Source organism: Loxodonta africana, chromosome 7 (assembly GCF_030014295.1).
Source record: "Loxodonta africana isolate mLoxAfr1 chromosome 7, mLoxAfr1.hap2, whole genome shotgun sequence".
NCBI classification, from domain to species: Eukaryota; Metazoa; Chordata; class Mammalia; order Proboscidea; family Elephantidae; genus Loxodonta; species Loxodonta africana.
In genome coordinates this window covers 127,208,112-127,222,599 of record NC_087348.1, presented here as the reverse complement: position 1 = coordinate 127,222,599, position 14,488 = coordinate 127,208,112, and the positions used below count along the sequence as shown (strand labels likewise).

The 14,488-nt window shown below is 39.8% G+C and overlaps 1 protein-coding gene across 2 annotated transcripts in view; it reads left to right on the top strand.

Moving 5' to 3' along the window:
- GUCY1A2 (guanylate cyclase 1 soluble subunit alpha 2) overlaps positions 1-14,488 on the top strand; it is a 420,035-nt gene that overhangs the window by 359,081 nt on the left and 46,466 nt on the right. Inside the window, exon 11 of one of the 2 annotated variants that reach the window (XM_064288866.1) lies at positions 12,457-12,465. The exons of the other annotated variant lie outside the window; for it this stretch is intronic. Within the exon in view, the coding sequence (XP_064144936.1) occupies positions 12,457-12,465 (9 nt within the window). The remainder of the gene's footprint in view (positions 1-12,456; positions 12,466-14,488) is intronic. 2 annotated transcript variants of the gene reach the window in all.

Here is a 14,488-nt window from a genome sequence, read left to right as displayed (position 1 = left end):
TTAATTAAACACATATCTTCCCTTGCTTTTTAAAAGTACACAAGAGATATACAAGAATATTGTGTTGATACTTTCCAGTATCCTGGAAGCGAGATGGAATATTGCGTTTCCTCCTCAAAAGTGAAGAGGTAATAGTGTGCGTGTTTATGCATATGAATGAATTTACAGAAGGCTAGGTAAAACCATTTGCTGGGAAAAGAATACGGATAGGTAAGCTACTTGGCTTCTGCAGTATTGGTAATTTTAAATATACATGTGAAACTTAAACATTTCTTTATATTCATTGTTCTCAATTTGGGGCGCACATTAGAAACACTGGAGAAGTTTTGAAATCCTGATGCCCAAGCTTCATTCCAGACGGGTTAAATCATAATCTCTGGGGGTGCAGTCCAAGAATAGCATTTTTAAAATTCTCCAGTTGATTCTAATTTGTAGCCAAAAATGAGCTCCACTGTCCCACACTGTAACTCAGGCATTTCGTGTTGTTTCTTAACTTTTATTTTGGAGAGTAAACTTGGCTATGCTGCTAATTTTTACAAGAAGGAAGGAGCCCTAGGTGCAGTGGTTAATTAAGCACTCGGCTGCTAACCAAAAGGTCAGCGGTTCAAACCTATCAGCCTCCCTGCAGGAGAAAGATGTGGCAGTCTGCTTCCATCAAGATTACAACTTTGGAAACCCTATGGGGCAGTTCCACTATGTCTTATAGGGTCACTATGAGTCGGAATCAACTCAAGGGCAATGGGTTTGGTTTTACACAAGAAGATAAGAATTTTTAGTGTTTTACAACAAAACCTAGTTTTTAAATTTCTTTCTTTTGTCCTTCCTTTCTTCCTCCTTTCCTCCTTCTCTCCCTCCCTCACTTTCTCCCTTCACTCTCACATCTGTCAAATACGTTGTTTTCTATCTCTGAGCTATAGAACTTCTGAAAAGTCAAATGGATTAAATTTCCCTTGAAGTAATCCAGTTGCCTAGCAGTAAGCAAGGACATCATTATAATATATGCCAACTTCTCATAGTGATACTCTGATTTTTATTAGTCTCTGCGTGGAAAACCAAATATTTGAGCATATTATTTTCAATTTATTGTTGCGTTCTTGTTAGGGGCAGTTGAGTCACTTCCAACTCATAGTGACCCTCTGCACAACAGAACAAAACACTGCCCGGCCCTGCGCCATCCTCACAATCGTTGCACTGCTTGGGCCTGTGGTTGCAGCCACTGTGTCAATCTGTCTCGTTCAGGGTCTTCCTCTTTTTTGCTGACCCTCTACTTTACCCCACACGATGTCCTTCTCCAGGGACTGGTCCCTTCTGATAACATATCCAAAGTATGTGAGGCGTAGTCTCGCCATCTTTGCTTCCAAGGAGCATTCTGGTTATACTTCTTCCAAGACAGATTTCTTCCTTCTTCATTCTTTGGCAGTCCATGGTATAGTCAATGTTCTTCACCAACACCACAATTCAAAGGTGTCAATTCTTCTTCAGTCCTCCTTATTCATTGTCCAGCTTTCTCACACATATGAGGCAATTGAAAACACCGTGGATTGAGTCAGGTGCACCTTAGCCCTCAAGGTGACATCTTTGCTTTTCAACACTTTAGAAAGGTCCTTTGCAGCCTATTTGCCCAATGCAGTTCATCTTTTGATTTCTTGACTGCTGCTTCCATGGCTGTTGATTGTGGATCCAAGTAAAATGAAATCCTTGACAACTTCAATCTTTTCTCCATTTATCATGATGTTGCTTATTGGTCCAGTTGTGAGGATTTTTGTTTTTTATGTTGAGGTGTAACCCATACTGAAGGCTATGGCCTTTGATTTTCATCTGTAAGTGCTTCAAGTCCTCGTCACTTTCAGCAAGCAAGGTTGTGTCATCTGCATAACATAGGTTGTTAATGAGCCTTCCTCCAATCCGGATGCCCCATTCTTCTTCATATAGTCCAGTTTCTTGGATTATTTGCTCACCATACAGATTGAATAAGTATGGTGAAAGGATATAACCCTGACACACACCTTTCTTGACTTTAAACCATGCAGTATCCCCATGTTCTGTTCAAACGACTGTGTCCTTGTCCAGGTACAGATTCCTCACGAGCACAATTAAGTGTCCCAGAATTCCCACTCTTTGCAATGTTATCCATAATTTGTTATGATCCGCACCGTCAAATGCCTTTGCATAGTCAATAGAACACAGGTAGACATCCTTCTGGTATTCTCTGCTTTCAGCCAGGATCCATCTGATATCAGCAATGATACACGTATTTCATGTCCCCTTCTGAATCCAGCCTGAATATCTGTCAGTTCCCTATCAATATACTGCTGCAGCTGCTTTTGAATGATCTTCAGCAAAATTTTGCTTGTGTGTGATATTAATGATATTGTTCGATAATTTCTGCATTCCGTTGGATCACCTTTCTACGGAATAGGCATAAATATGGATCTCTTCCAGTCAGTTGGCCAGGAAGCTGTCTTCCATATTTCTTGGCATAGACAAGTGAGCACTTCTAGTACTGTATCTGTTTGTTGAAACATCTCAAATAATATTCCATCAATTACAGGAGCCTTGTTTTTCACCAATGCTTTTAGTGCAGCTTGGATTTCTTCCTTCAATACCATCGGTTCCTGGTCATATGCTACCTCTTGAAGTGGTTGAACGTCAACTAATTCTTTTTAGTATAATGACTTTGTATTCTTTCCACCTTCTTTTGGTGCTTCCTGCATCGTTTAGTATTTTCCCCATAGAATCCTTCACGATTGCAGCTCAAGGCTTGAATTTTTTTTCAGTTCTTTCACCTTGAGAAATGCCAAGCATGTTCTTCCCTTATGGTTTTCTAACTCCAGGTCTTTGCGCATGTTACCATAATACTTTACTTTGTCTTCTCAAGGCACCCTTTGAGATCTTCTGTTCAGCTCTTTTACTTTATCATTTTTTTCTTTTGCTTTAGCTACTCAACATTCAAGAGCAAGTTTCAAAGTCCCTTCTGACATCTGTTTAGGTCTTTTCTTTCTCTCCTGTGTTTTTAATGACCTCTTGCTTTCTTCATGTATGATGTCCTTGACATCATTCCACAACTCATCTGGTCTTCGGTCATTAGTGTCCAACGTGTCAAATCTATTCTTGAGATGGTCTCTAAATTCAGGTGGAATATACCCAAGGTCATACTTTGGCTCTCATGGACTTGTTCTAATTTTCTTCAGTTTCAATGTGAACTTTCATATGAGTAATTGATAGTCTGATCCACTGTCAGCCCCTGGCCTTGTTCTTACTGATGATATTGAGCATTTCCATCATCTCTTTCCACAGATGTAGTCAATTTGATTCCTGTGCATTCCATCTGGCGAGGTCCATGTGTATAATCACTGTTTATGCTGGTGAAAAAAGGTATTTGCAATGAAGAAGTCATTGGTCTTGCAAAATTCTGTTGTGTGATCTTTGGCATCATTTCTTATCACCAAGGCTGATCCTTCTTTTTCATTTCCAACTTTCTCATTCCAATCACCAATAATTGTCAGTGTACCTTTATTGCATGTTTGATCAATTTCAGACTGCAGAAGTTGGTAAAAAATCTTCAATTTCTTCATCTTCGCCCTTAGTGGTTGGTGTGTAAACTTGAATAATAGTCGTATTAACTGGTCTTCCTTGTAGGCATGGATATTATCCTATCACTAACAACGTTGTACTTCAGGATAGATCTTGAAATGTTCTTTTTGACGATGAATGCAACACCATTCCTCTTCAAGTTGTCATTCCTGGCATAGTAGACCAAATGATTGTCCCATTCAAAATGACCAATACCAGTCCATTTCAACTCACTAATGCCTAGGATATCGATCTTTATGTGTTCCATTTCATTTTTGACTATTTCCAATTTTCCTATAGTCATACTTCAAACATTCCAGGTTCTGATTATTAACAGATGTTTGCAGCTGTTTCTTCTCATTTTCACTGGTAGTTCTTTTCAGAAATAGACTTCTGAGTCCTTCTTCCTAGTCTGTCTTAGTCTGGAAGCTCAGCTGAAACCTGTCTGCTATGGGTGACCCTGCTGGTGTTTGAATACCAATGGCATAGGTTCTAGCATCATAGCAACACACAAGCCCCTGTAGTACGACAAACTGATGGACACATAGGGGTTTTTAATTTGGGTACACTTAAAAGGTAAAAATCAATTAAATATTTCATATTTTGGAGGGGATATTTTTGACCATGTATCCTTTTTTTTCTTTTTTTTTAAGAAATAAGATTTTTGTGTTGCCTTAACTCAGTGAGATTGCAAGTTTCTTGAACTTTCCTTTGTATCGAGCATAATGCCTAAGAGGTCTTTGGGGACTGAATTGTTACACAATAATCTTTGGAAAGGAGGGACCGGGGGAAAGGGAAGAAAAGGAAGGGAGAAAAAGGAAGTGAGGCAGGAAGAAATAGAGGAAGGGAGGGGCAGAAGGCAAACAAGTTAGCAAATTTTGTAGTTTTGAGTTTCTTTGACAGATGAAGGAGTATACATTATTTTCTTTGTTACTGTGTGTTTCTTATGTCACTATTGAAAGGCCTCAAGCTCAGGAATTTTTTTCTTTTAAGAGAAAGTCATTCTGTTTGTTGATTTTGGTCCTTGGTCTTGAGAATTTATAAGCATTATATATGTATATTTATATATAACGTTTATATATGTGTGTGTATATATATACATATATGTGTGTGTGTTTATATGTATATGCTTTTTGATAGATAATTTAGATAAACTCATAAATTTATAAATATGCATTACATACTATTAGAATTATTTCCAAGATCTCTTTTCAAATGATTCCCTTTCTACACATTTAAAATTTTTAGAAAATTCTTTTTCAAATTTTTGCTGCTATAAAATTTCTTTGTTACTATAAATTTTGTTCTAGATTGTCTGTTGTTAAGAACTGCTCTTCGACAGAAAATTATTTCCCTGAGTTCACAGAGAATCAGTAAGTTGGTAGCAGTGTTTTTGAGTGGTAGTCTCAAAATAGAAACTTCTAAGAGCTTTGAAGTTTTAGCAGTTACCTGACTTTGTTAAAAGTGAAATCATTCACAAGGAATGCCTTTATGATAATGATAAGAGGTGGATTTCAATCTAGGCAATTAAACAATAAAGATGCACTTAATAGGCTAAGTAAAATGTCACAGAATGATTTGATTAATGTAGATGTGATTAGTGAAATAAGTTTCTCTTAGTGTCATTGTTTAGGTACCCAAAGACTAGATGTCAGACAAAAGTTCAAAAATTTTTTTTTTCTTTATGTCAGAATGAAAATCAGGTATTGATAGCAAATAGTACCCACTGCCGTCAAGTCAATTCGGACTCACAGCAGCCCTATAGGACAAAGTAGAACCCCATAGAGTTTCCAGGGAGCACCTGCCAGATTCGAACGGCTGACCCCTTGGTTAGCGGCTGTAGCACTTAACCACTACGCCACCAGGGTTTCCCAATAGTGATAGTAAAAACCAAAACCAAACCCAGAGCTGTCCAGTCAATTCCGACTCACAGCGACCCTTTAGGACAGAGTAGAATTGCCCCATAGAATTTCCAAGGAGCACCTGGCAGATTTGAACTGCTTATCCTTTGGTTAGCAGCTGTAGCGCTTAACAACTACGCCACCGGGGATTCCCAATAGTGATAGTAGTAGTCTTAAATTCCTTAAATATCTTTATTATCATTGAATGCTGCTGTTACTCTTTATTATAAAAATCGGTTCAACTGTGCTTCAGGTATGGCTCTGCGCTGTTAAACAACATATCAACTCTCCATATTTTAGCACAATATTATATTTTTTTCAACTGCTAAATTACATGCTGGTCATTTCTAAACATATGTGTATTTAGCATAAGTATTTCAATTACTTCAAAATCAATTTCATACTTAAAAAATTTTTTTGTTATTTTTATCTACACAAAGGTAAATTTCAGATTCAGCTTGTAGGCATTAGTAGTAATACTCATCTAAGGTGGTCAAATTTAATTTTTTTATTAGAAGTCAAATGTATTTAAATATTATTTAAATGCACATTGATGAGTGCCCTGTAGGAAGGTTGTGCTGAAGCTGAGCCATGGTACTGTATCGCAATAGCAATTTCTGATATTTTCTCCAGCATTTCATCCAGCCGTTCTAGGCATGCCCTCCTCATCGGTTTTTTGTAGGCTTCTATCCTCCCCCATCAAAAGTTTAAATAAGAATACAAACTCGCATTTCCTGCCAACTCCAAATTACCAATTTTTAAAAATTTCATCTTTTTTTTATATAAATCACTCTATTTCTTATTTTATGTCTAAAATTATATATTACTGTAACAGTGATAAGAACAATTTTTTGGTCAAATATTTTCTGGAAAGTGAAATTTATCTGTGAATGGTACTGCTGTAAAAAAATAAACAGTAAGATCTTTCACCTGAAGTGCTATTTGTCCAAGTATATTACTTGAGTAGGTGACATTTTGACACCATCAGACTGGAAACTGAGTTCCCTGATAAAAGGAAAAATATCACATATTCACAGAGATCATTTCTCCCGGGTTCTTTGCACATCTGTGAGACAAGGAAACATCATGAAAACATAAAGTATGTGAGTTAATGGTATTCCGCCTGAAAACCTTGAGTTATCAAAATTAGAATTTGAAACATTGATGAATGTTTCTTGCCAGGGAAATATGGATTATTAATGAAAGTACAAGACAACTAATGTGAAAATGTATTTTATTTATTTATTGGTGAAAGGAGTATTTTCTGATAAAACTTGATAATAGAGTGGTTAAGCACTTTTTTTTAAGCACTATGGCTGCTAACCAAAAGGTCAGCAGTTTGAATCCACCAGCCACTCCTTAGAAACCCCGTGGAGCAGTTCTCCTCTGTCCTATAGGGTCACTATGGGTTGGAATTGACTGGATGGCAGCAGGTTTGGTTTTGGTTTGGCTTAAGGCTGGTACAAGACTGAAGTACTTGTTTTCCTTTCTCTTGCTTAACAAGTGAGTAATGTTTTTAATTTCTTTTGAATTAAAACAGTTTATTAAAGATTTTTCAAAAGCTTAAAATTTTAATCACATAAATCTAGGAACAATAGTTAAAATGCAAACATAAGTAGACAGCTAACTGGCTTTTTCTACAAGAATCTTTTTAATCAATTAGGATTAATTTGGATATTTTGTCTTGTTCACATGGGACTGTTTAAATACAAATTGTTATTTGCTTATTAACTTGCTAGATCATAATGTTAATCATGCTTTCAGTTCGACTGGGGTGTTCCAGAGTCAGTAACTCTATTTACTGAATTATAAATGGGTGTGTGTCCTTGTCCTGACATTGCAAGCCACGCAAGGTACCACGTGGTATGAGCAGTGAACTAATTTTTTTGAGTGCCTACTACGGGCCTCAGCTGCTGACTGAAAGTTTGGTAGTTGGGACCCACCCCGTTAGCTCTGTGGGAGAAAGACCTAGCGATCTGCTTCAGTAAAGATTAAAAAACCAAGTGGTAAAGATTATAGCCAAGAAAATCCTATGAGGCAGTTCTGCTCTGTCACATGGGATCTCCTTGAGTCTGAAATGACTCCACAGCTCCCAACAACTATGGGCCTATAGTTGATCTCATTTGATTCTGGTAACAGCCCCTCCAAGAGGGTATTATCATTTTTATTTTATAAATCATAAACATCAGAGAGGTTAGTCAACCTACCAAAATTCACATAGCTAGTGTATCACTTAAGAGTGTTGTTGTTGCAGTTGACGGAAAACCCAGTTCAAGCTGGCAAACCATCAAAGGAATGCATTGACTAAATAGCTGAAAAGTCCAGAGGTAGGGCTAGCTTCACAGGAGGCTAGATACAGCTGCAAAATTGATGTCACCATCAACTTGACTTCTCTTTCACTCACTTTGGCTTTCTTCTTAGAGTTGGCTCTGTCTTCAGGTGCCATAAGGTGGCCCCTGTGTGTCTCCAGCCTTCCCAGTCATGACATCAAAATTACCATTTCAGTATTCACAAAGGTGTACCAAACCATTTGTAGGGGAGGGGGAAGGGCTCTCTCTTGCAGTTCTCACACAAGTTCTGAGATTGGTTTAAATTAAATCACCTGTCCTTTCTTAAATGAATTGTTGGGGGAGGGACTGGCATACTCCACCCTGTTAGGACCCACCCCGGCACCTAAAGGTGGAGTCAGTCCCTAAGGACTGCACCGTTGAGAATACCTGAAACTGAATTGCCTGAAGGAAAATTAGAGTGCTGTTGGCTGGAGAATGTCTACCACCACGTTAAGCAGATACTAGATCCAGGATTGAATGTAGAGTGTATACCCTTTTGGCTATGCACCAAGACTACCAAGACAAAATTTCTGCCTTCAGTCTACAACACAGACTATGACTAGAACTAAATATACCAGACAAAATAAAATAATGCACAATCAATTATATAGGCCAGAATAATTATAGCAGACATACAATGCTTACCATAAGCCAGGTACTCTTTTTTTTTTTTCCTAATTTCTTTGTGCTTTGATTTTTTTTTTAATTGTGCTATAAGTGAAAGTTTACAATTCAAGTCATTTTCTCATACAAAAACTTATGCACACACTGTTACGTGACGCTGGTTGCTCTCCCTACAATGTGACAGCATACTCCTTCTCTTTACCCTGTACTTCCCATGTCCATTAAACCAGTTCCTGTCCTCTTCTGCCTTCTCATCTGGCCTGTGGACAGGAGCTGCACATTTAGCCGCATGTTTTTTTATCTGCTTGAGCCAAGAAGTGCACTTTTCACCAATATCATTTTATCTTATCTGCTTGAGCCAAGAAGCATACTTTTCACCAGTATCATTTTATCTTATAGGCCAATCTAATCTTTGTCTGTAGTTGGCTTTGGGAATGGTTTTAGTTCTGGGCTCAGTCCGGGGGCCACGTCTTCTGGGGTCCCTGCAGTCTCTCTCAGACCATCAAGTCTGGTCTTTTTACTAGAATTTGAGATCTGCACCCCACTTTTCTCCTGCTCCCTCAGGGACTCTCTGTGGTGTTTCCTGTCAGAGCAGTCATTGGTGGTAGCCGGGCAGCATCTAGTTCTTCCAGTCTCAGGCTGATGGAGTCTCTGGTTTATGTGGCCCTTTCTGTCTCTTGGGCACATATATTCCTTGCGTCTTTGGTGTTCTTCATTCTCCTCTGGTCCAGGTGGGTTGAGACTCATTGATGCATCTTAGATGGCCGCTTGCTAGCTTTTAAGACCCCAGATGGCACTCACCAAAGAGGGATGCAGAACATATTCTTAATCAACTTCGTTATGACAGTTGACCTAGATGCCCTCTGAAACACTGGTCCCTAGACCCCTGCCGCTGCTACTCTGTCACAAGAAGTGTTGGGTTGTATTCAGGAAACTTCTTAGCTTTTGGTGTAGTTCAGTTGTGCTGACTTCTCCTGTGTTATGTGTTGCTCATCCCTTCACCTAAAATAGTTCTTGTCTACTATCTAGTGAATACCCTTCTCCCTCCCTCCCCACCCTCATAACCATGAAGTGAAAACTCAAAGAAGGCAAGGAACCTAGAGATTTTGTTCATTTTTATAATCTGAGCACTTAGTATAGAGCCTGGATTGTATTTCAGGTGAGATAGTCAACATGAGTAAAGGCTGAGAGGCATAGATGTGCATTTTTGGGGTATGGTGAGTAGACTAGTCAGGAAAGATTTAGTGTAGAGAAGCATGGACAAATAAGATAGAAAAGAGATGGAAGGCTTTGGATATTGGATTTAATTAATGTGTATCTTATTTTTTCTAAGTTTCAGTAAGGAAGTGCTAACCCTTCTGTGTATATAGAACAAGCTAACCAGATGATTAAATCTGACTTTTTATTGTCTGACTTAGTCCAGTGGGCCTTGAAAAAGCAGCCTGAGGCCTCATTTCAATTTGAGTTGCTTTTTTATAGTGCACTGAACCCAGACCCAGGTGACCTAAGGTCTAGAGCTGACCCTAACACTGATTTTCTGTTTTCGTTATGTTCCTTTGGACTTTGGTTTCTTTATTTGTAAAACAAGGGAGTTGAACTAATGAATCTGGGCTGCCCTCCCAACTCTAACATTTCTTCTTTAGTAAATCAGAGAGGTGTTTTGGCTAGCTGAGATGAAACTATGTAAGCCTTCTATTTTTAAGAGTTGTATGAGGAATGTTTGCTAAAAAATGCAGTTGTTTATGTGCGTCTATTTTTTTTTATTATTAAATAGTAAACAGAACACTGTGAGAATAGTTGAATGTTTTATAATTGGGGAATTTGAGGTGTCCCATAGTCGTGGTTTATTTTATATCATTGAAGGCATAGGAAATCCCTAGGACAATTTTTTTTTTCCATGAGCTGTCTCTAAAAAATGAAGTCTAGAAATTACTGTGCTTCATCAAAGCTTTGATCTGATTAAAGCATTCAGGTTTTTGTTTATGCTGGCATCCTAAGTGTTTATAGGTTGCCTAAAGGTCTGTTTAGTGCAGGGTTTCTCAACCTCGGCACTATAGACATTTTGGGCTGGAAAACTCTTTGTTCTGGGAAACTGTCTTGTGCATCTCTGGCTCTACCCAATAGATGCCAGTAGCAACCCCTTCCCAGTTACGAAAACCAAATACGTCTCCAGGCATTGACAAATGTCCCCCAAGGAGCCACAGTTGAGAACCACTGTTTTAGTGCAAAGCAATCTTCTTCAGTTAGGGCATACTGGCTGGATGGATGCAAATGATACTGCTTGGTTATCCATTTAAATAAAGGTAAATACTGCCAAAATGAATCTTAACTCCCTCATTGATAGTTAAATGTACCTCTCTATTTTACCCAAATGCTAGGTGCTCTAGGCACATTCCGAATGAGACAGTCGGTGACTTCCTTACACAGGCAACCATTTCCCTGGGAAATCTTGATAAGTTGTCAAAAGAAATGCAAAAGAAATGCAAAAGGAACTGGCGGATCATTCAGTTTGTAAGTTCTTAGTGGTATTGTCTTATTCCCCAGAACAAATAATTTTCTGAGTCCTATTCCATTTATAAAGTAGTGGCAGTGAAGTGGACTTGTGCTATTTTTGTTGTTGATGCTGTTTTGCCTTTTCTGCGGTGCATAGTTTAGATGACCTCCTAAGAGATAAGGTTTTTTTGTTTGTTTGTTTTGTTTTTTAAATTACTGCTCCTCCCTCTATTCCCCCTCCAAAGGATATCAGGGTTTTTCTCTTCAGCATTGTTTGGGTTATAATAATTCTCATTCTGACAATTTGGCTAAAAAAAAAAAAAAGCCTCAGGCCTTTTGAGAGGAGGCATAAGATGGTGTGGGATGTGGAGTCTTTTTCTGAAATAGGGAGCACAGACTAAGGAGCTGTAAAATGTATCCATGTGATATTTACTCTTCCTGCTATCCTCTCTTTAAAGGATCCCTGTAGTGATCACAGGCCCAAGCTGAGAGTCTTGACTTCTAAGGTCTGGGTGTTCTTTAGGCAATCCTGTATTGCACAAGGTAATTTGATATAAAACAGGCCTTTGGAAAGGAAACAGAAACCAAAGAGCTATGATAATATAATATTGTAGAATGCTTTGCTAATTTTAGAGAATGGTGCTTTCCACTTATATTGCTGGGAAGGAATATTGCCATTCAGCAATTTTTTTTCCTTCTGATCCAAATAATCTAATCCTGTCTCTCATCAGAAGTAGTCCAAAAATTTTCAGATAGTTTGCTTTCTTTAAAAAAGTAGATCTAACTTGTGCTTTCAGTCAAGATAGAGTAATAGGAACTGGATTTACACTCCCGCCTAAAGCTGCTAAAAATATGGACAAAATAATACAAAAGGATAGTTTTCATGACACTGAGCATCAGGCAATGGAAGATAGTGAATCCTGGGAGACAGGAAACAAATAACTCTGAGCCCTATGATTGCCCAAGTTTATTACCTTTAGAGACTTTGAAGGCTGGAGTGCAGAGAGTGAGAACCCAGGAGGCACCCAACAAGCTCCCTGAGTAGAAATTATGGAGCTGAGAGTCTGGGGAGACCAAGGAGGCTAGACATCACACATATCAAAGAGGAGCGGATTGCACAAAGACCTCCAGAGATCCTCCAGGGGGTCTTGTAATGGATTGAATTGTGTCCCCCAAAAATGTGTGCGTACTTGGCTAGGCCATGATTCTCAGTATTGTGTGGTTGTCTTCCATTTTGTGATCTGATGTGATGATCCTGTATGTTGTGAATCCTAACCTCTATGATGTTAATGAGGCAGGGTTAGAGGCAGCTATGCTAATGAGGCAGGACTCAATCTACAAGACTAGGTTGTTATCTTGAGTCAATCTCTTGAGATATAAAAGAGAAAATCAAGCAGAGAGCAGAGGGACCTCATGCCACCTAGAAAGAAGCATCAGGACTGGAGTGCATCTTTTGGACCCCAGGTCCCTGCACTGAGAAGCACCTATAGCAGGGTAAGATGGATGGAAAGGACCTTCCCCCAGAGCTGACAAAGACAGAAAGCGTTCCCTGGGAGCTAACGCCCTGAATTCGGACTTCTAGCTGTCTAAACTGTGAGAGAATAAACTTGTTTATTGAAGCCACCCACTTGTGGTATTTATGTTATAGCAGCACTTAGATAACTAAGAAGATAATTAAGACAGAATTTGGTACCAGGAGTGGGGTGCTGCTCTAACAGATACCTACAATGTTGAATCGGTTTTGTAACTGAGTAACGGAGAAAGGCTGGAAGAATTTTAAAGTGCCTAATAGTAAAAGCTTAGATTGCCTTGAAGAGACTGCTGGTGGAATTATGGACATCGAAGACAATTCTGGTGAGTGCTCAGAAGGAAGCAAGGTGAGCTGTAACACCGGAGATGGTGCAGACTGCAAGAAGCAGCAGCAGAGAAATAGCAGCAGAACCAGGAGACTGGTGAGAGATGGCATGGAAGCCAACCCAAGAAGCAAGAGAGCTGAGTGCTTTTGGGCAGGAGGCTTGTTGAGGTCTCAAAGGGTGGAACGACGGACTGCTAGATCTCAAAAAGTGAGGCCATGGCCTCCTAGGTTTCCAAGAGTCAAATCTTCACCAACTCAGTTCTAGAGTGTGGGGCTGCCTTTCATGAGTGCCAACAGGATGGGGCCAGGTCCACAGCCCAAAGCTAAGGGGGCAGGGCTTCCATGCCCATGGGGCAGAAGAATTGGGCCTGTTGGGGCTGAGGGGGTGGGGCCACCAACTGAACGGGGCTGCCCATATCAGAGGAAGCACAGTTGCCATCCTAGTGGGCCTGGAAAGTGGAGCTGAAGCCCAAAACTGAGGGGCCTCCATCCAGAATCCAGAGAGTATGGCCAACACTCAAAGTCTGGAGGGCAGGCCAATGCCTAAATGGTTTCAGAGAACAGAGGATTGTTTTCAAGCCTTGAGGACTAACGTAATGCGTCCTGCTGACTTGCTTGGTACCTATTATCCCTTCCTTCCCTCCAATTTCTCCAATTTGTAATGGAAATGTCTACCTTCTGCCTGTTCCACCATTGTACTTTGAAAGCAGATGACTTGTATTCTAGATTTCACAGATGAAGAGGAATTTTTCCCCAGGGTGGAATTTGGACTTGGAGTTGATTTAAGACTTTTGGGATGATATGATGGGGTGAATGTGTTTTACATGTGACAAGGACATGAATTTGGGGGGCGGGGGGCAAAGGATGGAGTGTAATGAATTGAATTGTGTCCTCCCAAAATGTGTATCAATTGTCTAGGCCGTAAGTACCAGTACTGGGTGGTTGTCCTCCATTTTGTGATCTGATGTGATTATCCTATATGTTGTGAACCCTAACCTCTATCATGTTAATGAAGCAGGATTAGAGGCAGTTACATTAATGAGGCAGGACCAATCTACAGGAATGAGTCAGTCTCTTTTGAGATATAAAAGAGAGAATCGAGCAGAGAGGAGAATAACCTCATGCCACCAAGAAAGAAGTGCTGGGAATGGAGCACCTCCTTTGTAGCCCAGGGTCCCAGGACTGAGATGCTCTTACAGCAGGGGAAGATAGATGACAAGGATATTCCGCCAGGGCCGACAGAGAGAGAAAGCCTTCCCCTGGAGCTGGTGCCCTGAGTTTGGACTTCTAGCCTGCTAAACTGGGAGAGAATAAACTTCTGTTTGTTAAAGCTACCCACTTGTGGTTTTTCTGTTACAACAGCACTAGATAACTAAGACAGGCCTCCTTATGTATTCAGTAGAGTATTAATTAGCACATATATGTGAGAAACATACCCAAGCCCAAGAAGGGGAAAAGAAAAAAAAAAAAAAAACACCCAAAAGGATCAGAGGGGAAGGTACCTGGTGCTCACATGGAACTTAGAAGAAATGTTTTTTCCCCCCAGGCAGACTGGTAAACCACGTAAATCACGGGTATTGGGTAGAGTGCCCAGAGAGGTCTTGCCTCATTGTTGTTGTTATTTGCTGTCAAGTTGATTCGGCCTCATGGCGACCTCACATGTACAGAGTAGAACTGCTCCATAGGGTTTTCAAGGCTATGACCTTCAGAAG